We start from the raw sequence: 25,790 nt of genomic DNA on the forward strand, positions 1-25,790 counted from the left end.
CTCCAGCGGGAAGGGCAAGGCCAGCACCCAAGGGTCCTGCAGCCAGGGTGCTTCTAGTCACTGGTCTTTGGCAGAAAAGAACAGGCAGCGGTGGCTTCTGTGATTCAGATGAAGGGAGTCACTTTGCGGAAAGCAAGTGGCCTTGATCACAAGGCTGACAGCTCCCAAGCTACCAACTTGAGGACAAGAAAGGCTTTCCTAGCACTTAGGGGCAGCTCCAGACCGCAGGGAGCAGAGCCTGGGCAAAGCCACGTTCAGCGTCCTCGTGACCCTCTTCCTGAGGCTGACACCGGTGGCACATGCAAGCCTCAGGCTGGCAGTTAGGACAGGCACAGATAGAGCTGGTAGGAACCCCACCCTTGCTGCAATTATGGGCTGAGATGGCTGCTTCCCTGGAAGCCACAGGGCTGAATTTCTCTCTTGGAAACCCGCAGGAGTTGGCCGGCATGGACAGCAGCCCACCCCTGCTGGCCTGGGAGCCTCCGGGGAAGGGAGCTCCGGGCAGAGCCAGGCCCAAGATGAGAGAGCAGCAGCTTCAGAGCTACACCTCAACACAGGGAGTCTAGGTCCCGGAGCCGCTGCAGGACCCACCCGGCAGACCTCACCAGGCCACGCTTGGGCCTGACCCTCCTTGGCCAGAGGTTCCAGTCACCCAGCTCTACCACGGGAGCCTTTGGGGAATAGCTGCCCCCGCCCCGGCCGGACACTAAACCAAAGCTGACTTAACCTGTGCTTCCTTCTTAATCACCTTAGTGTGTTAAGCCCTCGCCCGCAACTCTGTCCTCCCCTCCCCCATAACACAAATCCAACTATGTTCTGAGTGCATGAATCATTTATTAAAGGGGCCCCCAGCCTGCCCACAAAAAGAGGTCTGTAATGGATGGTCAGTGCATTTTATTGAATCAGCACGGTACAAAAATAAATAAAAATAAGGGAAGGGGAATTAAATTACAGCCAAACTGAGCTCCATGACTTTGTCAGATTATAAACCACACATACTCACAAACACACTACACATACATACAAAATGAGACGAATATAAATTAATATTAACAGTACCCACAGTTTGGTCAAAGAGCTACAGAAGAAATTGCACTAAAAAACCAACATACATCACACGTGTGTAATTAGCAGTTTCAAATATACAGCTATGAATAATTCTGAGTGAAAAAAATGGCACATTTTCTTTTCATTGCAAGTTTAACAACTGTTGGAACAAAACTAAGTTCTAATAACTGCATGGAAAGAATGTATCAACCCTTCAGGTTTACAAGAGAGAAAAACCAAATCCTGAACTATTATTCCTGCGGCTTGTTCTGTGCATGGGTGTAATTTTCACAGCCATCTGTTCTAAGATTATTTTTCTTAAGACACAAAATGCTCCTGGTTTGCATGCACAATATCACTGTAAAAGCAACGATTAAAGAATAAAGGTTTTTTTTGTAGGTTTTTTTAATTGTAGTTCTGAAAGTAGTCTTCATAGCAGCATGGCAAATGGGTTCACTGCTTGCACACTCAAGTATTTATCAGTTGTTCCTTTACACAATACTGATGACCAGTGCAAGGGGAGAGAACAAGACAGGCTTCACACTGAGGGAACTAGAGAGTTCTTCCCTTAGTCCCCAACCACTTCGAGAAATGTCCACCTCCTCCAAAGAATAAAAAAATAAATACGAAGAGAAGGAAACAGACACAAAACTGGAATCCTGTGGATGCAATTTAACCGCACAGTTCCAGGCCAGGTTCCACCAGCTGAAGGTGACTACACACATGCCCCCTCCTCCTGAGACTTGGCACCGACCCTCCCTCTTCCATGCCACCAGGGGCCTCCCACCTCGGGTCGCACACAGGAGCAGGATCTGAAGACAGGCTGTGTGGAAACCCCAGCAGAGAGGAGGTGCTGTGTGAAGTCTGTGCCAGCAGCCACAGGCTCCTTCCAGCGCCGTACCAATTATCTGACAGTCCCAGGAACGGCTCTGCTGGGCCTCAGGTGCAGCTAGGCAGATGCTCTCCGGCCGGGCAGGCACTCCTCCCCACCTCTGGGAATGCTTCCGGCAACCAGGTTCTGCTCCGGGCCTCTTAAATTGGGACTTCAATTTCACAGCTTTCTTTTTGTGTGAATTTCAGTAGTGCTTGTGCTGAAACTGGTAGCCACATCAAACCTAATCCTATGAAAAGTGACCCTCTGCTTCCCCACCCCAGGTCCCCATTCCAGCACTCCCCTGGGGACTGGGCCTGGAAGACAGAATTCTCTGTAGCGTCTTCACATTCGTCTTTGTTCTCCACAGCCGAGGGATGGGCCGTGGAGGAAGGCTTGCTCCCTCTCCCAAGTCCCAAGCCACCAATACGGGAGAATTAGAAAATCGATAAAGTACACATCTTGTGTTTTTACAGCCAGTAGGGTAAGGTGGAAACCAGAACCAGCAGCTGCAAATGATCAGTTGTAGAAATCAGCAGACTTCCAGAGCAATCAGGAGTCTCACTCCCTTCTGGTAATTGTCTCCAAGATCCGGCTGTGTCACTGGTCCTTGCCGGGCAAGGCTTCCTCTTTAGAAGAAACTTAACTGTTTGGAAACAGCTTTAAATTAACAGGGTGGGGGTGGGGTCACCACATCACCTAACCCCCAGCTCTGCAAGACAAACGTCATGTGCACCAACAAGAGGCCTGAGCCCTTAGGTGGGCACCAGCTTGGTCTCAGGCCTAGCATCCCTCACCTGCCTAGAAGGCAGGCGCTGCTAATGGGCACCTGCAGCTGTCCTGGCATTTGCCACAGGGTGACTGCGCTGCATTATTCGAAAGAAAAATTCACCCAGGAAAGTTGTCCCCAGCTTCACCCCACTTCTTTAGCTGGGACCCAAAATGAGAGAAATTAATGAGTCAAACCAGCTCATTGGCCAATACCACCAATGTGGCTGGGAGCAGCAGACAAGGGGGTAGGGGGGGCGAGTTCCATTTCTCCACTAAAGGAAAGCCCTTCTCCCTAAAAAACAGCAAATCAGGATGATGCATGGTCAAATCTTTGCACTAGACCTGCTCAGCTTTGCCTCGCCTAGATTGAAGATGTCCCAGAGGCAGAGATCTTGCCTCACAACCCTACTGGTGGCTCAGTGAGGGAGTCTGGCTCCAGGAGCCTCTGGGAGAATGAACAACTCCACACAGGAGCCAGAAAAGGGCCTCCAACCAGAAATCCCAATTTCCTCCCTGGGCCAGGCAGCCAGAGGTCCCTCTCCAGCTTCAGCCAGGGTGCAGCAGGCAGCCTTGCCCAACCTGGATCCAGCGAGGGCACAGACGGTAGGAGCAGGTCAGTCCTTTGAGTTCCCAAAAGTGGGAGGTCAGTGGCCCGGGTGGCTCTGAATACATCTTCTGGGTTTTGCTCAAGGCTCGTGAGTTCAAAAGTGCCCAGAGTTCTTGGCAGGGCTGAAAAAAACCCCAGGGAGAGACTGTGGGAAAGGTGAGGCCCTTGGTGGCTTTGCTAGACACATACTGTACACAAAACTGATTTGCTTAATAATAAATTTTTAAAAATGCATTGAATCCTTGAGCCATGACGTAGGCTACAGTGCTCACCGATCCAGGCCTAGAAGGAGCCGCTTCTTGTCCTCCTGGCCGCTCTCATTCTTCAGGTCAGAGAAGACCTGTGTGAAGTAGTGTGGGTCGGCATTTATCTGTAGCATCTTGGAGCTCATGAGGTTGATGACAGAGAGGCAACGGTCCCAAAAGGCCTCCTTGCAGCTCTCCACCAGGAAGGGCTTGAGCGGGTAGGAGATTTCGTTGCCCATGTAGGAGTAGGAGAGGTACAGGCAGGTCAGCAGGACGGCCTGGAGCTCGTGATCTGAGCCCACCTCCGAGGAGATAACATCCCTGCAGAGCATGTAGAGGAAGACCACGTTGGCCGGCGTGATGAAGCCCTGGTCCTGCCAGCCCTGCAGAAGCAGCGAGCGGTCCACGCTGCGCAGCCAGAGCACAGGGTCCGTGGGAGACAGGTGCTTCAGGCGGTAGCACCGGCGGCAGAGAAACTCACCCAGGCAGCGCAACAGCTCGCTGGTGGACGCCTGGACGATGACCCGTTTGGGCGTCCCTGCGGAGGTGACGGCAGGGTGAGGGGCCTTCTTGACCGAGGAGGAGCCCCCAGTCTGGGAGCCCGAGAGCTGGCTGGCTGGGGGTGCGGGCGGCTGGGCCGGTGGGGGCTGGGCGAATGTGGACAGGTTGGCGCACGACAGCGACTTCTTCAGGTTCTCATTGTTGAGGTGCGTGATGTTGTTCTGGTAGCTGCTGTTGGGCTGCACCTTCTTGGAGTTCTTCTTCTTGGCCGACACGGCCACGATCCTCTTCCACGGCAGCACGGAGATGATGGAGTGGCGCTTCAGGTTCTTGTCCTTGGCGTTCTTGCTGTTCTGCACGGCCGTGTAGTGGCCCACGGTGGCCGCGCCATCCTCAAATAGCGTGGCCTTCCGGTAGCTGGGGGACAGGGACAGCACCGTGCCCATGGTGTCGCTGCGCGCCGGGCGGGGGCTCGCGCCCCTGCGCGCCCAGCCTGCCAGCCAGAGGGAAAAAACCGCTCACCGAGCCTGTGGCAGCCCCGGAAAGAGACGGGGGCGCTCCCGGGACGCGTGCTGCCCCTCGGATCTGCCTGGAAAACAAGATGGTTCTCAACGCCAGGCGGGGCTCCACGCCGCGCCCCTCCGCCCAGCGCCTCGTCGGCCCCCGCGACCCCAGTCCTGGGCCCTGCCCGCGCCCCCGCGCCGCAGCCTCGTCGCCTCCACTGCAGCACCCCCGCCCGCCGCCGCCGCTGCGGTCCCCAGGCGCAGCCGGGAGGGGCCCGGGCGCCAACGGAGGCGGCCGAGGACCCCCGCCTCGACACCCCGCGCGGCCGCGACCCTGGTCCCCACTCCCCGGGGCCAAGGACGGCCGCCCAGCACAGGCTTACCCGGCAGGCGGCGGTTCCTGCGCTCCGCGCCCTCCGCAATGCGCGCCGCGGTTCTGCCGCCGCGGTCCCGGCGCTGGGCGGCGCTCGGGGGCGCTCGGCGGGGCTCGCTCTCGGCGGCGGCGGCTCGGGAGCTTCTGTCCAAGGTTCTGCAGGCGCCGCGGCCCCGCCCCCCGCTCGGCCGCCCGCACCTTCGCCGCCGCCACCGCCGCCGCCGCGCTCGCGCTCCCGCTCCCGTTCCCGGCGCGCGCTTCAGCGCCCTCCCTCGCCGGGCGCGCGCACCGTCCACGCGCCGGCCTGGTCTTGCCGGGGAGCCGCGGCCGTGAGTGTCCTCAGCTCTGGCCGCGCACGGTGCGGGTAGAACGCGGCGGCGAGCGGGAGGCCTCTAGGCGCCGGGCCCCATCTAAAAGCCAGACTCGGCGGCAGCAGCGGGACACGGGGCGCTCGACCGCCCCGCCCCTCGGGGCCGCCCCTCCCGCACAGCTCACCGCCCGCTCTGCGCCGCCGCCCAGCAGCAGCACCGCCACCGAGTCCTGGGCGCCCGCACAACCCAACTCTGCCGACGCGGGGCGGACGCCGCGCAGGGCGGGGCCGAGAGCCGACCCCGCCCGCGCCCCGCCCAGACACGTGCTGCCTTTGTTCCCGCCGCGGCGCCCGCAGCTGCCGGCCGCGGGGGAGCTCTCGGCTAAGTCCCCGCCCTGGCCGCGGGCGGCCCGCGGGCTCCGCCGAGGAATGGGCCCCTAGCTCCCTCCTTACAGCTGACATTCCCGTACCTGGGGAAAGCTTCCAGGGAATGCAATGAAGAAGGCCCTGGGCGGGGAGAGGAGAGGCCTTTACTGAGGCCGCCCGAGTGCCACGGGAACCCCGAGTGGACAGTCCAGTCGGTTTTGGCCACCCCTCCGGGGCCTCCGTTCCGTCATCCTGGGTAGATGCCTGCGGCCCGGGTGAGTCTCAGAAATCCAAGCCAGAGAAGCGTGGCCCGTAGCAGTTCCAGCCAACCACGAGCCAAGCCTGAGCCCATCACAAATAAGACCTCGAAGTTCCCACTCACCCTCTTGTTATATTAAAGGTGAAGCAACTGACTCTCCGACCAGCCTTCTTACCCTCTTAAACGTTTTGATTCTAAGTATGTATAACGTAAGAAGATGCTAGCCAAATTGAGTAAAATTCTGGTTCCAAAAGAGCTGTTCCTGTCAGATGTGAATCCAGATATCTCACCATTGTTAATTTACTATTTTTATTTTACCTTGTTTCTGGAGATTGATTCAAAACTGACCACAAACCTGGGAAACAGGAGACTTAAGCCCTGTCTTAATGCAGATAGTCTCTGAACCTAGAGATGAGGGAGTGGCACTCCAGAGGAGAGGATGACACCCAATTCCCTGACCACTCCAGCCCACTAGACCTGACCCTGCGCCAGCCCTGTCAACTGCCCTAGGAAGAACAGAAAAGGAATCTGGCATCATTCAAGATGCTGCAAGCAAGTCAGGAAGTGATAGATTTTGCTTATGTGCCACTCAGAGATTTCTGTCAATGGGGAATTCAAGGCTTTAGGAACCTTGGGGGGCAGGCATATAGTGGAAGATACATTGCTCATACTCAAAGGGCTGCTTTGCCCACAGCCCTTCAGCACATCCAGAGCGGCTGTTACGGTAACTCAGAAGAGGAAGACAGGCTCCCAGCTCAGTGTGTCCCTCCCTCTGAATGTTTCTCAGTGTACAAGCCTACCTGCTCTTCAAATGGAGCTGTCCTCAACCCTCCTGCATCTCACAGTAAGAGGCCAGAAGAGGCCGGGTGAACTGACTCACCCCTGTAGTCCCAGCACTTTGGGAGGCTGAGGCGGGCGGATCATCTGAGGTCAGTTCAAGACCAACCTGGCCAATATGGTGAAACCCCATCTCTGCTACAAAAAACAAAAAAATTAGCCAGGCATGGTGGCAGGTGCTTGTAATTCCAGCTACTCAGGAGGCTGGGGCAGGATAATTGCTTAAACCTGGGAGATGGAGGTTGCAGTGAGCCAAGATCACGCCATTGCACTCCAGCCTCAGCAACAAGAGAAAAACTCTGTCTCAAAAAAAAAAAAACAGCAGTAGCCAGAAGAAACAATCTCCTTCAAGACCCTGACCCAGTGTCCTTCTTCCTTCTCAAAGGAAAGCTGAACCCCAGCCTCTTTTCCTCAGCCCCTAGTTGGAGCCTCTAGCTCCTGAGTTGGCTCTGTGTTCACACTGCCTTTTGTCTCATGCCCCCCTTCAGATTCTAGTGTTGAGTCAAGGTTAAATGTTCTCCACTTCCCAAAATATGTCCAAATTTTGAAGCCTATAATCCACCCTTGGCTGGGCGTGGTGGCCACACCGTGTCCAACAGTTTCAGAGGCCAAGGTGGGAGGATCACCTGAGGTCAGGAGTTTGAGACCAGCCTGGCTAACATAGTGAAACACTGTCTCTACTAAAAGTACAAAAAAAAAATTAGCTGGGCATGGTGACAGACACCAGTAATCCCAGCTGCTCAGGAGGCTGAGGCAGGAGAATCACTTAAACCTGGAGGCAGAGGTTGCAGTGAGCCAAGATCCACCCCTTAGAAAAACCTGGGCCCACTGTTACCTTTAACTCTGAATCTCAGTTCTAGCTATTCTAATTCACAGGGAAGCAGACCAAGCTCACCCCCACAACACACACCTGCTTCCCACTCCAGAGCAGCATGCCTCTGCATGGGCCTTTTGAAGCCAGGCCATACCCTGTGTCCTCTCACCTTCAAAAAGAGCTCTCAGCAGAATACCAGCCTCCTCACATTGTCCAAGGCAAAGTCACGGTTGCAGCACAGCAGGAATGGGATGGCCCTGGCAGCCCATTTGCTGCTGCAACTGAGGGAAGGGGTCTCCAGAAGCTTCTACACACCGAGGCCATGCCTGTTATGCTCGTTTTGAGACACCACGCAGCTCTTTTCACTCATCCCATCACCACCTCCCTACCCCCAGCTCCTATCACTTCTCCCAACAGGAAGCAAGGAAGAAAAAGCAGTCAACTGCCATGAACAGCAGAATCAAGGACCCAGAAGGCAGACCCAGTTGAATGAGTCAGTGCTGTTTTCTTCCCAGCTGCCTTCATCATAGAACTGCAGGGAAGATTTCCAAATCCCACCCCCATCAATCAGCGTACTTAGCCTATAGCCTATCTCTAGCTGCCTGAAGGGCCAGCCTGCTTGTGTACTGCCGGAGAGTCCACTATTCTTGCATGCCCCATTTCCCATAGCATCCCAAGGAAGCGGGGCCAAGGCTGGGCCAGCTACAGCTTCCAGAAAGGGTTCCAAATAAAGCAGGTCTGAACTGACTCCCGGGGAAGTCTGCTTTGTTCTTTCAGGGATCACAGAGCAGCATCTAGTGGCCCTTCTGGGCAGCACAGATTACATAACTAGCACACAGCAGGGGACCAGAGCCTCTGCTCCCAATACCAGTAGAGTCTCATTAACACACAAGAAAGTCCTGGCACCATGAAGGCTGGAGCTCAGAAGTGAGGTGAGGAAGCTGGGCCCATGCCAAACCATGGGCCAGCCCACCCTCCCAGCTGTGCCTGGACTCAGCTCATGAGAGGCCTGGGAGAGGAAGCAGTGGCACAAATGCTGGTCCTGGAGGTGTAAAGTTGTGCTGTCCAAGAGAAAGATAATGTGAGCCACAGATACAAGCCACATAGGTAACTATACTTTCTAGCAGCTGTATTACACAAATAAAAGGAAAACAAATGAATTTTAATAACATATTTTATTTAACTCAATACCCAAAATATTTCAACACATATATAAAAAAGTTATTGACATATTTTACACTCCTTTTCTTTTATTATCATACTAAGCCTTCAAAGTCTGGTTTGTGTTTACACTTGCAGTGTATCACAGCTCGGACCAGCCGTACTGCAAGGGCCTGACAGCTGTAAGTGGCTAGCGGCTACACACTGGACAGCACAGATCTAAAGGGCATCATCTGACCAAGACCCACAAAGGGAACCAAGAAAAGGGCTGCTACCCTGAGCTCCTCAGGACTGCCCTAAGTTTGGGAAACTGTCTCCCCTCTGCTCCAGATCTGGATCTCTTTGGAGTACTTTTTAAAAGTCCTTTATAGAAGCAAAATTCTGTCTGCAAGTGAAATACAGAGACACAATACTAAAACAGACAATGGCTGAACTGCTCAGACTATGGAGGATTTAGGAGGTCCCCCATTGGTCCCAGAGCCCCCCAGGGTGTGAGGCAATATGAAAATCGCTGCCTTTGAAGATTCCAAAAGGAAACTAAATGACAACTGAATGTCAGGACTCTCCAGATATTTGCACATCTATTACTTTTTCAGCCTCACATCACAATCACCTGCCAAGGAAGCAGCATCCTCAGTGAGTAGAAGAGGAAGTAGGCTCAGGGGATCTACTGCCCAAACCTACATGTGCTCACTGGACCATGCTGCCCTGGAAAAACAGACACCTGAATTCATTTCCAACTTCAGAATTCACACACCAACTTTCTTGCCCCAAAAGCCTCCAAATTTGGACCCCAAATTTAGCTTAAGGATTCCCATTATACAAATGAAGTAACAGCTTTGGCCAGACGAGAGCTAGACTACTGTGAGGCTACACAGAGCTGTCTGGACTTGCCTGGAAGCCCTCCAGCACTCAAGAAAAGACACCTTTTGAAAAAAAAATTATTTTTATTGGAACTCATCTGAACATCAGATATACCTGGTGTTGGTTAGCAAGAACCGTTTGTACATTTGATATTGATGGTGCCAAAACCAAACAGTGACTGGACAAAATGGGGAGAGATGTTGAGAACAAAAACCTGATTTTAGAGAGGAAAATAAAAAGCCAGTCAGATTCAGTGAGGATGCAAAACCTGGTACAACAAAATCCTTTTACAAAATATAAATTTATTACGAAAACCTGGAAGGATAATCCAAGGAAGGTAAAGAGAGAGAAAAGGAGGCCAGCAGGAAGGAGGCAGGAAGAGGGGGAGGGGAGAAGAGAAAAAACACAAACAGGAGATGACAGAAGAAACTATAGTTCAGCACAACAGAGGTGCAGAAGCTCACCTACCCAAATGGCATCAAAACCTCGCTGTGTAATCTCGTCAGAAAACAAAGCATGCTGACACACGGTGCTCTACTTCCCATCCACTCGAGTTCTAAGAGGTAAATAAAGCAGCTCCCTGGGAAGGGGACATGAGGTTGCTCAAAAACCCAAGAAAGAAAATTAAAAGAAAGAAAGAAAAAGAAAAAACCACACCCCACAGTCTCATTTCCGATGCTCACTGTTTAAAAAAGGAATAAATCCGTATGAAAGCAGGAGAGGAGGAGTGGGAGAGGGAGAGAAGCTCATGGATTTCAGACAGCCTGACTCCTCTGGAGGGGAGAGGAGGAAGGCAGAGAGACGTGATGGTCTCCTGGTTGAGAGGGGAAGAGAAGGGAGAGAGAGCAAAGAAGAGAGGAGAAGAGAGGAACACAGAGGAGAAGAGAGGGGCAAGTAAAACACTGACGACTAATCTAGTTTACTGTGTGAAAAAATAAAAAGCCACATGCACAGCAGGCCCCTTGGGGGCTAAGGGCCCACACTGCTCCCTGTGTGGCCGTGGTAGACACTAGCTCCTGGCCTCATCCCCATTCCTTCACAGGTCAGAGTGGAGCTGTGCAGGCGCTGCTGTTGCTGCTGCAGTAGTAGTAGTAGTGGTGATGGTGGTGGTGGTGGTGGCAGCGGCGGCAGGACCTTCAGCTACTCTGCTGGAGCCAATGTGGGGGAGGGAAGGGTGGACAGGCCATATGGCAGGGGAAAGAACACCAAAACACCTCATTTTAAATAAAAAAGAAAATAGCAGTCTATACACAGTTGTTTGTTTTGGTTCAGTACAAACAGAATAAAAAGTCATTGCTTTTGATGGTCAGCAAACACCCAATTCTGAGGAGGAGGAGGAGAGGTGACGCCCAGGAGGTGGATTAGGACCCCCCAGTGGTTGGCGGGGTGCCTGGCTTTGCGGCCCTCTCCCAAGAGGCAGAGAGCACAGCTTTAGGTAGTGTAAGCCTTTTTCCTTTTATTTAGAATAATCTTTTTTTTTTCTTTTTCTTTTTTTTTAAGCAATTTCCCCACTCCCAAGTTGGGCCAGTAAAGATTACATGAAAACTGGCACACCTATTGGCTGGAATACAGATGCACCAAATGAGGATTTAAAAACTTTCCGAGCGAAAAGTAGAACAAAAAGAAAAAAGAAATCTCCTAGCATTTTCCCCCAAGGTTTCACTCTCCCGCCACACACACTCTCCAAAGGACCGCTACAGATCCAACTCTGCAAGAGAAGACAGAGCAGTGTCAATCAGGAAGCCATGAGGACACCAGGAGGACGTTTTCAGTCTCGACACGCAGAAGACAGGGCTGCCCAGCCCTGGGGTCCTGAGGCCAGCACTCACCTATGTCAGTTTCTTGGCTTTGTTGTAAAGGGAATCCACTACTTTACTCATGTTCTGAATTGTTTCCAGAGCAGCTTCATAAGTTTTATCTACTGGGGGCTCATCAAAAATAATCAGGACACCCTCCCCCTGGTCCAAAATCCCTGCAAGAAACACAAGGGCAACCCAGGTAAAAGATGAGGTTAGACACAAAAGCATTTGTGAAACAGCCTGATCCCTACTTAACTCACTTTCCCCAGAAAAGAAAAGCAATAGAATTCATCTCCCTATTCCATGTACACATGCTTATCACACATTCTCATCACAGGGAAGAGGGGCCAGGATCCCAGGGTGAACCATCAGGGCAAACAAACAGAACATCTTCTTTGAAAATAAACTTCTTCATCTCATCACCACCACCACCAGCCCCTTGCCTGTGTGACTGTTACTCACCATGAAATTTCTTGTCAAGAATCATCTGTGATAATTTCCTTTCCACGTCGGCCTAAAATCAAAGCACATGATTAAAGGGACCAGTATCCACTAGTCAGAGATCACCTTGACACAAAAGCTTTCTTGGAGGGGTCTTAGGCCAAATGGACTGAAAATAAAATAGCAACAATACAACTCTCACTCTAGCCCACACTGCCCATTCCCCACTGAGAAGCTGGGGAGCTTTCCAATGAGTCCAATCAGGTGCATGTGCCGCCCCTCCTCACCACCCCTTCCCATTCCTCCCCCCAGATAGCCTTAAGACTCCTTACCTTGGAAAGTTTGATGAGACTAGATATGTGTTCTATCTAAAAGGAAAGGCAAAGAGACACCAACACTGAAAGTTTTACTTTTGCCTCCAATAAGAAAAGGGAGGGAATAGGGGGAGAACTGCTATATTTCTCAAAATTGTAATGTTGTCTCTGTATGGCAAGACCCTCCATGGCCGTGCTTAAGTCTCTTGTGCTCTGCCCATCTGCCTGCCCTTCACTGCTACACAAAATAAACAGATTCCCGTCCCACACCCAAATACAAAAAACATGTACCACACATACGGTAACTAAAAGTGAGGAGGAAACTGCTCAGAACACGTACAGGGGCAATCTCACATGCCTCTACCCACAGCATCTCTCTCCTCGATTCTTGTTCATTCTATCAACAGAGGCCCAAACTTCTGGTGGCTTCTTGACCACCAGGCACACCCCTAGAAGTGAGTTCCCATTCTGTACATGTGTGGGAAGGGAGGTGTCTACAGTGAGAATGCATGGTCAGAAATGGAGTCCCCAGAGGATTCTCACCTGTACTCTGGAAAAAGGCTCAATAACTCGGATCAGATTCTGTTCCAGTAAGTTATCATACAACTTGGCCAAGTGTGTGCTGATGATTGGGTCATCCCGGAGCTCTGCCCGGTAATCCGTCAGAGCCTGCCAAAAGAACCAGTCACAGGGATTGGCACAGAGAATCACTTGAAAGTCATGCTACTTCCTAGCTTCCTAGGTAGTCTGGTGGCCCTTATAGCTACATGGTTGAATGAAGGTAGGGGACATGTGGGGAGATGCATGATAGAAAGCAGAAGAAAAGGAATGTCAAGAACTAAAAGGTAAACTTGGCATGGTAGTGTGCTCCTGGAGTCCAAGAATTCAAGTCCAGCCTAGGCAAAATAGCCTCCATCTCTAAAAACAATTAATTTTGTAAAATGCTATTTTATGATAGTCTTAAAAGAAAAAAAATACAAAATAGAACTAAAAGGTGGAGTCATCCTAGGCACCTTCTTTCTGTCTGCAAGCTTCAGGTCAACAGTTCAAACCACGTAAGCCCCAAGAGCAACTCAGTTCATGAACCAAATTAACTACACAAGCATTTCTCAGAACGTATTCTACAGAACAAATAGGGTCTCCATTGCCAGGGAAAAAGATTATTAAAGTTAAACAACAGGAAATGCTGAATTCTACAACTAGCTCTTGGGAGTTCTATGAAGACCATCAGTATACTATGGCTCTGCAACTACTCAGCAAAATTAGGTGTTTTAATTGTTATCAGCCCTAGTATTTTATTTAGCCCTAGGATTTCCTGAGTATCTAATCACAGAATCCTTCTTCCATGGAACTACTTGAAATAAAAACGTTCCATCAAACATCCCAAACATTGGGATAAAATGATCTAGACCATTTACTCGTGTGTGTGATTTACAGACCATCAGTAATGGTCTCAACATCCCAGCCTCATTTCAGCTGTGCTACAAGGTGTTAAGGGAAGCAGGCAAATCATGCCAAGTAAGAGGCAACAACAGGAATTGACAAGAGCCCTCCAGGAAAATGGTGAATCTTAAGGACAGTCAAAGTCACATGGTCTAGTCTCCATCCACACTAAGTTTTTTTTAGTGAATCTAGGCTTTGCTTTTTGTTTTTTTGAGATGGAGTCTCACTCTGTCGCCCAGGCTGGAGTGCAATGGCGTCATCTCAGCTCACTGCAATCTCCGCTCCCTGGGTTCAAGCAATCCTCCTGCCTCAGCCTCCTGAGTAGCTAGGATTACAGGTGTGTGCCATTGCACCTAGCTAATTTTTGTATTTTTAGTAGAGATGGGGTTTCACCATGTTAGTCAGGCTGGTCTCGAACTCCTGACCTCGTGATCTACCCGCCTCAGCCTCCCCAAAGTGCTGGGATTCCAGGCATGAGCCATCGTACCCCGTTGGTTTTGTTTTTATTAAGTTGGTCCTTAGACTAAGAGGAGAGAGGTTCAGAAAAGAATATACAATTCTCAACCTAATGCCCAGACAGGCTTTTCTCCGGGGTTAAAGAAAGCCTCTAACATCATCCTGAGGCTGTTTCTTTGGGTCCAAGTACGCACTCTATTGTGCAGAGGAGCAGCAGACCTGGCATTTCTGGAGCTGAAGGAATACCTACAACTCTGTCACATGGAACAAGCACTAGGCCTAGAGTCAAACTCTCACACTATGCTGTGTGACTTTGGGTGTCCTGCTGAATCCCAGTTCCCTTAACCACAAAATGTAGATATTAGATAGGTATGTTGTAAAAACTCAAAATGAAAAAAGGACAGAAAGAACTTTTGAAACAGAAAGGTATTATGTATAAATAATATATAATTTATATCAACTCAACAAGTTTCATTGTACAAAAAAGTGCTTAACTATTTCCTGGTTTTAACACTGTCCTAGATGAAGCATACATGGAATCACTTTGCAACTTCTTGTAAAACTATAATTATTTTTTAAAGTGTGTTTTGAAGTACTTAAACATCCCTCTCTTCTACCCACATTCCCTACGAACCCAGTATCATGCTCACCTTTTCAAAATCTGCCAGTGATCTGTTCTTGCTAGCCTGAGCCACGCATTTTAATGCTTCTGTCTGGGAATAAAGAGACAAATCATTAAAGTGATCTATGCTGCACACTAACATTCACCCAAGTCTCATAAGCAGTATGCTGTGTCATTACAACTTTTACAGTAAGGAAGAACCCGCCCCACTGTCATTCTTCAGAGACCTGGGAAGAAGAGCTGGAAGTATTGAATACCCCTATATGCCTACCTGTTTCACTTAGAAACCTGAAATGACTTAAGAATACTAGGAAACAGAAGTTTTCCAAACAGACTGACCCTAATACAGCATTCTCTAGAGATGACAAGCTAAAAGGAAAAATGACAAGAGAACTGTGATTTCCTCTCCCTTCACCCAAGACTCATTATTATCACACCCACCCAAACTTCTTCCTGCCCTTAGGCCCTATTATATATGTACTTTATCAAGATTCATTCTGCTAGGTTTGGTACAAGGCACTGAACAAGGTCTACCTCATTAAGGCTGAGGCATCAAGGCCAGGCATGGTGGCTCACGCCTGTAATCCTACCACTTTGGGAGACCGAAGTGAGTGGGTCACCCGAGGTCAGGAGTTCAAGACCAGCCTGGCCAACATGGTGAAACCCCCTCTCTACTTAGCCGGGCTTGGTGGCAGGCACCTGTAATCCCAGCTACTTGGGAGGCTGAGGCAGGAGAATTACTTGTACCCAGGAGGCAGAGGTTGCAGTGAGCCGAGATCATGCAACTGCGCTCAGCCTGAGTGACAGAAGGAGACTCTGTCTCAAAAACAAAAAAGACAAAAAAAGGTTGGGGTATCAAAATTGAGGCATTAACATATTACACCAAATATTAAGACCCCAAAGAGTAATGAAAGTATAATCAATAGTCAAGAACAACTTCTAACCTGGTTAGAAAAGGCACCTGACCAAGCCATCAAGTCTCTACTCAGCAAAAACTGTGCAACACTCATCTTTCTGGAAGAACAGCCCAAATCCTGCTTAAAAGCTAACATCAGGGTGGAAGAGTCTAACAGAAGCTGCTCTTGTATCACACTACATACTTAAACAAGGACGGTGTATCTTTTTTTTCCTTTTTGCTTTTTTTTCTGGTTCATATTCTCCGATGAGGTTGCAGGTGTGTCTTACACAGTAGACTAAAGGGTGCAAGGTATTAGTGTAGTTTGTCTCTAGCATTTGTCCTATAGACAGAAAAATGTGTCCAAATGAGAAAAACCTGGAACGTAGAGCCAATAACCCTAGTTCAAAGTCTAGCTCCACCACTGATTAGCTACCTGACCTTGTCTTGGACACATGATGTCTCTGAGCCAGTCTCCTCATCTCTAGTTATAGTGAGAGTACAGCATCTTTTTTTTTTTTTGAGACTGAATCTCACTCTGTTGCTCTGCTTAGAAGAGTGCAGTGGCACTATCTTGGATCACTGCAACCTCCGCCTCCCAGTTTTAAATGATTGTCCTGCCTCAGCTTCTTGAGTAGCTGGGATTACAGGCACCCACTACCATACCCGGCTAATTTCTTTATTTTTAATCCAAACGGGGTTTTGCCATGTTGGCCAGGGTGCTCTCAAACTCCTGACCTCAAGTGATCCACTCACCTAAGCCTTGCAAAGTGCTAAGATTACAGGCATGAGCCACCATGCCTGGTCCCTAATTGGCTTTTTATCAGCAAAAGTTTCAGGTCAGCTCCTGGTTTTGATCTCAAGAGTACTGGTTATTACTATAGCGGAAAATGCATGGCCAGGTACAGTGGCTCACACCTACAAGGTGGGCAGATCACTTGAGGTCAAGAGTTTGAGACCAGCCTGGCCAACATGGCAAAAACCCGTATCTACTAAAAATACAAAAAATTAGCTTTGCGAGGTGGCAGATGCCTGTAATCCCAGCTACTCAGGAGGCTGGGCAGGAGAATCACTTCTAACTGGGAGGAGGAAGTTGCAGTGAGCTGAGATCACCACGCCACTGCACTCCAACCTGGATGAAAGAACAAGACTCCATCTCAAAAAAAAAAAAAAGAAAAGAGCCAATTAAGGCCACTTATAGAAAAGGAAGAAATCATCTGTGTGGTCATTCCTCCAGAGATATACTGAGATTATACAGACAGCCAATTAGTCTGTGTTTAGAGACAATGGCAGTTGAAATCCAGAAAGAATACTTTTACTTTACTAGTGATAAGCAAAATACAAAGAGGAGACAGTCCAGACATCCGAGACATCATCTTTGCATAGATCACAACTGTCTGCTCTCAGAAGTCACACTCAGAGCTACTTGGGCATTAAGGTTAACACACAAAAAAGACCTCTTTTCCACCACACCTAAAATTCAAAGCATGAGTAGAAAGGTACTGCTCTGAGAAGCACAAAAGTAAATCTCAAAACCTAGTTTCCGCACCAAGCAATCAGACCTCCCTAAAGCACATATACACCAGGCCTTACCAAGCTCCTGACCTGGAGACTCTAAGATTTCATACTCTGCATATGTTAAATTCACAAGTCAGACTCATGGTAGATCAATCTTCTGGTGAAAGCCAAATGCAAACTACCTCACTGAAAATGCTACAGTTCAGTTCCCTAAGTCCCTCAAACCACCTGACTTTCCAGGCCAAGAATTTAACAGTCTAGGAAACACATTGAATGGGCTTAAGGGAAGGAAGTGGATGGGGGGAGAAGGAAGAGAGTAGTATGAAGACTCAAAGAGCACTGTTTTCATGTTTTATAGTCATGTTTTCGTGACTATAAAAACATGCTGGTCTCAGAGTGAGGAGAAGTGCAATCAAGGTAGTCCCTACCTGCCTCCCTGCATACCGAAGTGCAAGCTTCCCGCTCACCAAAGCCTGGACATCTTCTGGGCTAGAAAAAAAGATATACACTTCGTCAATTGCTATAGGATGTTATGCTTCTAAAGGTAGGTTTATGCAAATCTCTTTTTAACAAAATTCCACTGTAATAAAGACTCTGCCTACACAGATAATCAGCCCAACCCTAAACCCATATGCACATCACATTGCAAAAATTAGGTTTTCTCCACTCTGGACCAAATCTCAGCCTGAAAAGCAGAAAAACTTCAATGTTAGCCAGGCTCGGTGGCTCATGCCTATAATCCCAGCACTTTGGGAAGGCTGAGGTGGGCAGATCATGAGGTCAGGAGTTCGAGACCAGCCTGACCAACATGGTAAAACCCTGTCTCTACTAAAAATACAAAAATTATGCAGGCGTGGTGGTGTGCACCTGTAATCCCAGCTACTCGGAAGGCTGAGGCAGGAGAACTGCTTGAACCTGGGAGGCAAAGGTTGCAGTGAGCCAAGATCATACCACTGTACGCCAACCTGGGAGACAGAGTGAGACTCTGTCTCAAGGAAAAAAAAAAAAAAAAAAAGGAAGAAAAACTCCAATGTTAGGAAACTGAACTGATCCTACCAAAAGCAGAACTATAAGTTTAAGTCAAATCCCAGTGTAACAGGTTTTATTAAAACATAGCCCCTATGTAATCCAAAGATTAAAAAAAAAAAAAGAGTTCTTAGTTAATACTTCATTTACTCCCCAAAAAACTGAATAATTCTATAGACTTCTTTACAAGAAGGTCTGTCATACTTTTGTTGTCCACTTTTTTTTTATTATTTTTACTTCTTTTTTTCCTTTAAAAAATTTTTTTTTTCTTTTTTAAGACAGGGTATCACCATGTTGGTCAGGCTGGTCTTGAACTCCCAACCTCAGGTGATCCGCTTGCCTTGGCCTCCAAAGTGCCTGGATTACAGGCGTGAGCCACCACGCCCAGCCCCTGTTGCCCACTTTTTCAAACCTCTCCTTAACCCTTCCTTCCTCATTCTGGGTGGCTCAGTTGGCTGGTACTGGCCAATCTATAAGCTATTTCCTGACCCTCTGTCCTCTGCTCTACACCTATGAGGACAGAATATTTAAACAATGAGCAGAATTCTTCAAAAGGAGATGGGAAGATTTCTGAAATGTATTCCTGATTCTGAAAGACTGGCAAGTGAAAGTTTTCTAGAACACCTTTGATCCTCCTGCTCTACCTGAGCCAGCCCTAGAGGCTGTAGCTGCTGCTGTTTCTGTAACTGGCCACACTCCCTGCTCAGGCCATCTCTGCCAAGACAGACAGACTTGTTGAAGGATCTGAGTTCTTGTATTCCAGAGTTAAGGTGCACCTACGTGTTGAGCATGATTTTGCACAGCAACATGTACTTCAGAGATGTGATGGCCTTGGGGCTGTCAATGGAGTCATAACCCTCAAATGCCTCATAGAAGTATGAGTACGCAGTTTTCCAGTCCTTCTCTTCTGCTGCATGGATAATACCTGGGCATTGAAAAGAAAGGAGTAAGAACCATATAAAATAATAGAGCCATAAAAGATCAGAGCTGGGAGGCACCTTAGAAACCTCCATGGCCAGGAACAGTGGTTCACACCTGTAATCCCAGCACTTTGGGAGGCTGAGACGGGAGGATCACATGAGCCCAAGAGTTCAAAACGAGCCTGAGTAACATAGGAAGACCCCATCTCTCAAAAAAAAAAAAAAAAAAAAAAAGGCCAGGTGCGGTGGCTCACTCCTGTAATCCCAACACTTTTGGAAGGCCAAGACAAGAGGATAACTTGAGCCCAGGAGTTTGAGCCTAAGTAACATAGTGAGACCTTGTCTCTCTTTTTTTTTTTTTTTTGAGACAGAGTCTCGCTCTGGAGTGCAGTGGCATGATAGCTCCCACAACCTCCACCTCCTGGATTCAAGCAATTTTCCTGCCTCAGCCTCCTGAGTAGCTGACATTATGGGCACCCACCACCACACTCAGCTAATTTTTTGTATTTTTAGTAGAGACAAGTTTCACCATGTTTGCCAGGATAGTTCTGAACTCCTGAGCTCAGTTGATCCACTCATCTCAGCCTCCCAAAGTGCTAGGATTTCAGGTGTGTAGGATTATCGTGCCTGTCCAGCCTTGTCTGTTAAAAAAAAAAAATGGCTGGGCTCGGTGGCTCATGCCGGTAATCCCAGCACTTTGGGAGGCTGAGGCGGGTGGATAACCTGAGGTCAGAAGTTCAAGACCAGCCTGACCAATATGGTGAAACCCCATCTTTAAAAAATAAAAATGGCCGGGCACAGTGGCTCACGCCTGTAATCCCAATACTTTGAGAGGCCGAGGCAGGAGGATCATCTGAGGTTAGGAGTTCAAGACCAGCCTGGCCAACATCGTGAACATGGTAAAACCCCATCTCTATTAAAAATACAAAACCAGCCGGCTGTGGTGGCAGGTACCTGTAATCCCAGCTACTGAGGAGGCTGAGGCAGGAGAATCACTTGAACCCGGGAGGTGGAGATTGCAGTGAGCCAAGATCACACCACTACACTCTAAACTGGGTGACAGAGTGAGATTTCGTATCAAAAACAAAAAAGAGGCCAGGCACAATGGCTCACGTCTGTAATCCCAGCACTTTGGGAGGCCAAGGCAGCCAGAACACTTAAGGTCAGGAGTTTGAGACTGGCCTGGCCCATATAACAAAACCCCATATCTAAAACATAACAATATAAAAATTAGCCAGGTTTGGTGGCACATGCCTGTAATCCCAGCTACTCAGGTGACTGAGGCAGGAGAATCACTTGAATCCGGGAGGTGGAGGTTGCAGTGAGTTGAGATCACATCACTGCACTCCAGCCAAGGCGACAGAGTGAGACATTGTCTCAAAAAAAGAAAAGAAAAAAGAAAAAAAAAAATCTACCCCAACTCCATTAACTTACTGATGAGGTCAGGAAAGGATAAAGAAGCTGCCCTGCCAGGCACAGTGGTTCACATCTGTAATCTCAACACCTTGGGAGGCCAATGCAGGCGGATCACCTGAAGCTAGGAGTTCAAGATCACAACCAGGGCAAAATGGTGAAACCCCATCTCTACAAAAAATTAGCCAGGCGCGGAGGTGCATGTCTGTAGTCCCAGCCAATTACTTGTGAGGCTGAGGTAGGAGGGCCACCTGAGCCTGGGAGGTTGAGGCTACAGTGAGCTATGATAGTGAAAAAGTGAGAGCACCTCAAAAAAAGAATAAAAAGAAAGAACTTGCCCAAAGTTGTCATTGCCAGCTATGTGAGGGCTGAGATTAGAAGATGAGAATCCAGGTCTCTGACCTCCCACTCAATGTCATATTGCCATATTGTCAAATATAAATTCCCAAAGGAGTTAGAGACTTAAAAGGCCATTTTTACCCTCCATGACACCACATTCACAGGTCAGGGAGTTGGCTCAAACATCTCTAAACGGCCTGAATGACCTGTTTTAATAACACTAACTACTTTAAGATAGCTTTTCTTTTTTTTTTTTTAGACGGAGTTTTGCTCTTGTTACGCAGGCTGGAGTGCAATGGCGTGATCTCGGCTCACCGCAACCTCTGCCTCCTGGGTTCAGGCAATTCTCCTGCCTCAGCCTCCTGAGTAGCTGAGATTACAGGCACACGCCACCATGCCCAGCTAATTTTCTGTATTTTTTGTAAAGACGGGGTTTCACCATGTTGACCAGGATGGTCTCGATCTCTTGACCTCGTGATCCACCCGCCTCGGCCTCCCAAAGTGCTGGGATTACAGGCTTGAGCCACCGTGCCCGGCCAAGATAGCTTTTCTAAGCTTCACAGTTTTAAATTTATGCAGCTCTCATGGCGGGGGGAGAGGGAATCCAACTTATATTTTCATTTCAAATATTTGTCATTTATGGATGTGCTTTCGCCTAAATGCACTCAGTGTACAGCTCTCACATAATGCCAAATCCATGAACTTAACTACACATAGCTAAGCAGTATTTCCTCAGACTGATATACCCTAGTTGTCCTAACCAATCCTCTACTGCTTAGAAGTTAAATTGCTCCCAATGAGCTTAACTTTGATTACACCTGCTATTACTGCCAACCTATGCTATCACTTGGGATAACACAAAAATTAGTTCTTTCCAAGCTTGGGAGGGATCTAAACCCTAAAATTCTGTATTTGTGTATATTAGCTCTAACTCTGCCCCAGCCCTTTAAGAAGTAACAAACCTCAGCCCCATTCGTTTACCACAAGTACTTCCCAACATCTTTCACATAAAGATACACATAGAAAGTATTTAGCATACTAGAGTCAAAGGATGACTCTGCTGACACACGATCCCAAGAACTCAATGTCAGCTGGAACCTTCTGACTTCACCATTTATTGAGTGATATGTTCTTTCAGCCTACCCAAAAAACCTCCCACCTTGGGTCTATGGGAATCAGATCTTTTTCTACTACTGTTAAGTATAGAGGCCCCAGGAATATCTCCTCTTCTCTGTAGCCAAGGAAGGCCCCTTCAACAACCCAGCAAACTATTAATGTTGCTAAACTAAACGAGACACATCCCCATTTTTCCATATTTCCCAGTATAGAGGGAGAACAGGCTAGACTCAAAAATAAGCATAGAAAAAAAAAAGATAAAGTAAGGCCCAAGAACTGGTATACTGCTTCACCAAACACATTAGTTAACAGGGGTCGTATCAGCACTCTGAGTGTCATAGCGGGCATATGAAGTTTGTTGTTAAAAACAAAAACAGGCAGGCGCAGTGGTTCACGCCTATAATCCCAGCACTTTGGGAGGCCAAGACAGGCGGATCACCTGAGGTCAGAAGTTCAAGACCAGCCTGGACAACATAGTAAAACCCTGTCTCTATTAAAATACAAAAATTAGCTGGGCATGATGGCGAGTGCCTGTAATCCGAGCTACTCAGGAGGCTCAAACAGGAGAATTGCTTAAACCGGGGAGATGGTGGTTGCAGTGAGCCGAGATTGCGCCACTGCACTCCAGCCTGGGCAGCTAAGCAAGACTCTGTCTCAAAGAAAAAAAACAAACAAACCAGAAAACAGAAACAAAAGCTGGGCATGGTGGCTCATGCCTATAATCCCAGCACTTTGAGAGGCTAAGGTGGGAAGGCTGCTTGAGCCCAGACCAGTCTGGGCAACATGGCAAAACCCCATCCCTACAAAATATACAACATACGAAAAGTTAATTGTCGTGCTCCTATAGTCCCAGCTACTCAGGAGACTGAGGTGGGAGGATCACTTGAGCCTAGGAAGCTGAGGCTCTGGTGAGCTGTGACTGCACCACTGTGCTATGACCTGGGCAACAGAGTGAGACCCTGTCTCAAAAAAAAGGCAAAAACTAGACTCTCACTCATTCAACACAAACATTAATGAGGGTCTATCATGTGCCAATTATTACCATTTTACAGATGAGCTAAACATAAATTAAGTAATTTGCCCAAAGTCACATACCTAGAAAGCAGCAGAACAAAATGTCACCTAGGAAAGCCTGATCCTAGATCACTACATCCCTGACAAACAAGTTGAGTAGGCATTATCTTTTACAGATGAGAGGTAACACAAGCACTTAAACTAGTCCTCTGCCTCCAATTCCAACATTCCTTCAATACTGATGCCTCCAGTAAAATACCTAAATACAAAAGAAAGTATTCCACCTGCCAATTCATGGCTTTCTAGCCCCACATTTACACACTCCATCAGAAACTACATACCACTCAGCTGAAACTGGGTTATCATTCCTCAGTCCTGATTTGAGGCCCTTTGTCAAAGTCAACCAATTTTACAAAGATTTCCAAGAGTCAACAGACTTAGGGTAAGCCTAAATGAAAATGCTACTATTCTGATAAGTGGCTAAGAGGAAAGTTAAGGGAGTCTTCTAAGTGTGACCTCTCTAGAGTTTGGTTCTAACAGTCAGACTGCCTGGTCAAGCAGTGATAGGTATGTTCTTAATACCTTTTAGGCAGTTAACAGGAGCGGAGCAGCTAGTTAGAACAGTAGCTTTCTAAGTGGTTCTCTGAAGAAGCTAGAGCCAAATCAGCCAGTTTTATTCTCCAGCCCCCACCCCCATTCCTTCTACCTATAAGGTAAGATGAGCTTTAAGAAAACACATCCCAGGAATAGCTACATCTGTTACCTGACTGCATGTCCAAGGTGGCCTGCAATTTAGGGGGGCAGTAGATGGCATTTGCTGTGGTTCGAGCAGAGGTTAAGGCAGCTCGGGCTTTCGGCAGGTTGCTCAGGGCATGGTACGTTTTGCTTTCTAAAAGCTGTACTTCCACCAAAAGGGCTTTGTCATCCATCTTTTTCAACTCCCGCAGCAGCTGAGAACCTGAAGAAGGAAAAGATATATTCTCCTTTACTGGCCATCAGCTTAATATCTAAACACTGTAACATCTCACTCCCCTACCCTCATAACACTCAGGATTTAAAAAAAAACTGCCTGAACTCAAAAAACATTACCTTTAGAACCCATGCAATAATTAAATTTTCCACTAATATGCTATCTTCCAAGAGAAAAACACATCTCTGAAGTTTTCTGCTTCCTAAGGACAATATTAGCCATGAGTCCTATGAGCTTACTCTTAAGATTTAGAAACAGTGGGAATAAATTTTACCTATAAAATGCTAAATCTAGTTATCCAGTTCAGAAAGGCACTTGATCTCGCTCTCTTCTTCTCCAGCAATCACAAGGCTATATAAGAACCCCAGGCACCCAGTTTGATGAAGGAAGTAGAGTTCTGGATATACCAATGTTCTCCAAATACACCTTCTTCCCTGACTCCCCCATCTCAAACTAGAATATCAAATTCAAACAGACTTACACCATATACATAAATTGACTCAAAATGGATCAGAGACCTAAATTTAAGAGTGAAACTATAAAACTTCTAGAAGAAAACAGAAATAAATCCCTGTAGCTTTGGATTTGGCAATGATTTCTTAGACATAACACCAAAAGCATAAGCAACAATAACAAAAAACAGGTAACAGAGCTTCATCAAAATTAAAATGTACTTCAAAGGACACCATCAAGAAAGTGAAAAAACAACCCATAGAACAAAAGAAAAAAAATTGCAAATCATGTATCTGGTAAGAGACTTGTATACAGAATAAAAAACAAACCTAAATGCCCATCAACAGCAGACTGGATAAAGAAAATTCGGTACATATACACCATAAAATACCATGCAGCCATAAAAAAGAACGAGATCATGTCCTCTGCAGGAACATGAATGGAACTGGAGGCCATTATCCTTAGCAAACTAAAGCAGGAACAGAAAACCAAATACTGCATGCTCTCACTTATAAGTGGGAGCTAAATGATGAGAATACATAAACACATAGAGGGGAACACCACACAGTAGGGCCTCTCGGATCAAGAGGATCAAGAAAAATAACTAATGGGTACTAGACTTAAAACCTGGGTGACAAAAAAATCTGAACAACAAACTCCATGACACAAGTTTACCTATATAACAAACCTGTACATGTATCCCTGAAGTAAAAATAAACTTAAAAAAAAGACTTCAGAATAAAAAGATAAAAACAGAGGGTATGATGGCACACGCCTGTAGTCCTAGCTACTCAGGAGACTGAGGCAGAAGGATTGCTGGAGCCCAGAATTGCCAGGCTGCAGTGAGCTACAATTGCACCACTGTACTCCATCCAGCCTGGGTGACAAAGACCCTGTTTCTAAAAAATAAAAACACAAATAACTCAATTAAAAAACAAGCAAAGGGGCTGGTCCGAGTGCAGTGGTATTTACAACTAATTGATCACAACCAGTTACAGATTTCTTTGTTCCTTCTCCACTCCCACTGCTTCATTTGACTAGCCTTAAAACAAATAAAAAAATAATAATAATAAAATAAGCAAAGGATATGAGTATTTACCCAAAGACACATACAAAGAAGGCCAGGCACAGTGGCTCAAGCCTGTAATCCCAGCACTTTGGGAGACCAAGGTGGGTGCATCACCTGAGACTGGGAGTTCAACACCAGCCTGGCTAACATGGTAAAACCCTGTCTCTACTAAAAATATAAAAATTAGCTGGGCATGGTGGTACATGCCTATAATCTCAGCTACTTGGGAAGCTGAGGCAGGAGAATCACTTGAACCTGGGAGGTGGAGGTTGCAGTGAGCTGAGATCGTGCCACTGTACTCCAGCCTGGGAGACGGAGCAAGGGGAGCAAAGCTGTCTCAAGAAGAAAAAAAAAGGGCCAGGCACAGTGGCTTACGCCTGTAATCCCAGCACTTTGGAAGGCCAAGTTGGACAGATCATGAGGTCAAGAGTTCAAGACCAGCCTGGCCAACAT

General features: G+C 47.7%; 2 protein-coding genes across 3 annotated transcripts in view; both read right to left on the reverse strand.

Annotated features, from left to right (window-relative positions):
• Positions 1 to 877: 877 nt before the first annotated feature.
• On the reverse strand, positions 878 to 4,965 carry CDK5R1 (cyclin dependent kinase 5 regulatory subunit 1). Of its 2 annotated transcripts, none has more exons than XM_002748377.7 (2): positions 4,929 to 4,965; positions 878 to 4,627 (listed from the first exon to the last, which is right to left on the reverse strand). In XM_002748377.7, the coding sequence occupies exon 2, from the start codon at positions 4,486 to 4,488 to the stop codon at positions 3,565 to 3,567; it is 924 nt and encodes a 307-aa protein (XP_002748423.1). In that variant the 5' UTR covers positions 4,489 to 4,627; positions 4,929 to 4,965; the 3' UTR covers positions 878 to 3,564. The 2 variants fall into 2 exon arrangements, with proteins under 2 accessions (XP_002748423.1, XP_008995353.1); XM_008997105.5 differs by having other exon boundaries at positions 878 to 4,631.
• A 4,627-nt stretch (positions 4,966 to 9,592) lies between these two features.
• The window catches only part of PSMD11 (proteasome 26S subunit, non-ATPase 11), a 38,621-nt gene continuing 22,423 nt past the window's right edge, over positions 9,593 to 25,790 (reverse strand). Inside the window, exons 6-14 of the mRNA XM_002748378.6 lie at positions 23,609 to 23,803; positions 18,824 to 18,968; positions 17,446 to 17,506; positions 14,633 to 14,695; positions 12,627 to 12,752; positions 12,102 to 12,137; positions 11,791 to 11,842; positions 11,359 to 11,501; positions 9,593 to 11,237 (exon numbers count right to left, since the gene is read on the reverse strand). Of these exons, the coding sequence (XP_002748424.2) occupies positions 11,359 to 11,501; positions 11,791 to 11,842; positions 12,102 to 12,137; positions 12,627 to 12,752; positions 14,633 to 14,695; positions 17,446 to 17,506; positions 18,824 to 18,968; positions 23,609 to 23,803 (821 nt within the window). The 3' untranslated portion in view covers positions 9,593 to 11,237. The remainder of the gene's footprint in view (positions 11,238 to 11,358; positions 11,502 to 11,790; positions 11,843 to 12,101; positions 12,138 to 12,626; positions 12,753 to 14,632; positions 14,696 to 17,445; positions 17,507 to 18,823; positions 18,969 to 23,608; positions 23,804 to 25,790) is intronic.

The sequence above is a fragment of the Callithrix jacchus genome, chromosome 5 (assembly GCF_049354715.1).
Source record: "Callithrix jacchus isolate 240 chromosome 5, calJac240_pri, whole genome shotgun sequence".
Taxonomy (NCBI): domain Eukaryota; kingdom Metazoa; phylum Chordata; class Mammalia; order Primates; family Cebidae; genus Callithrix; species Callithrix jacchus.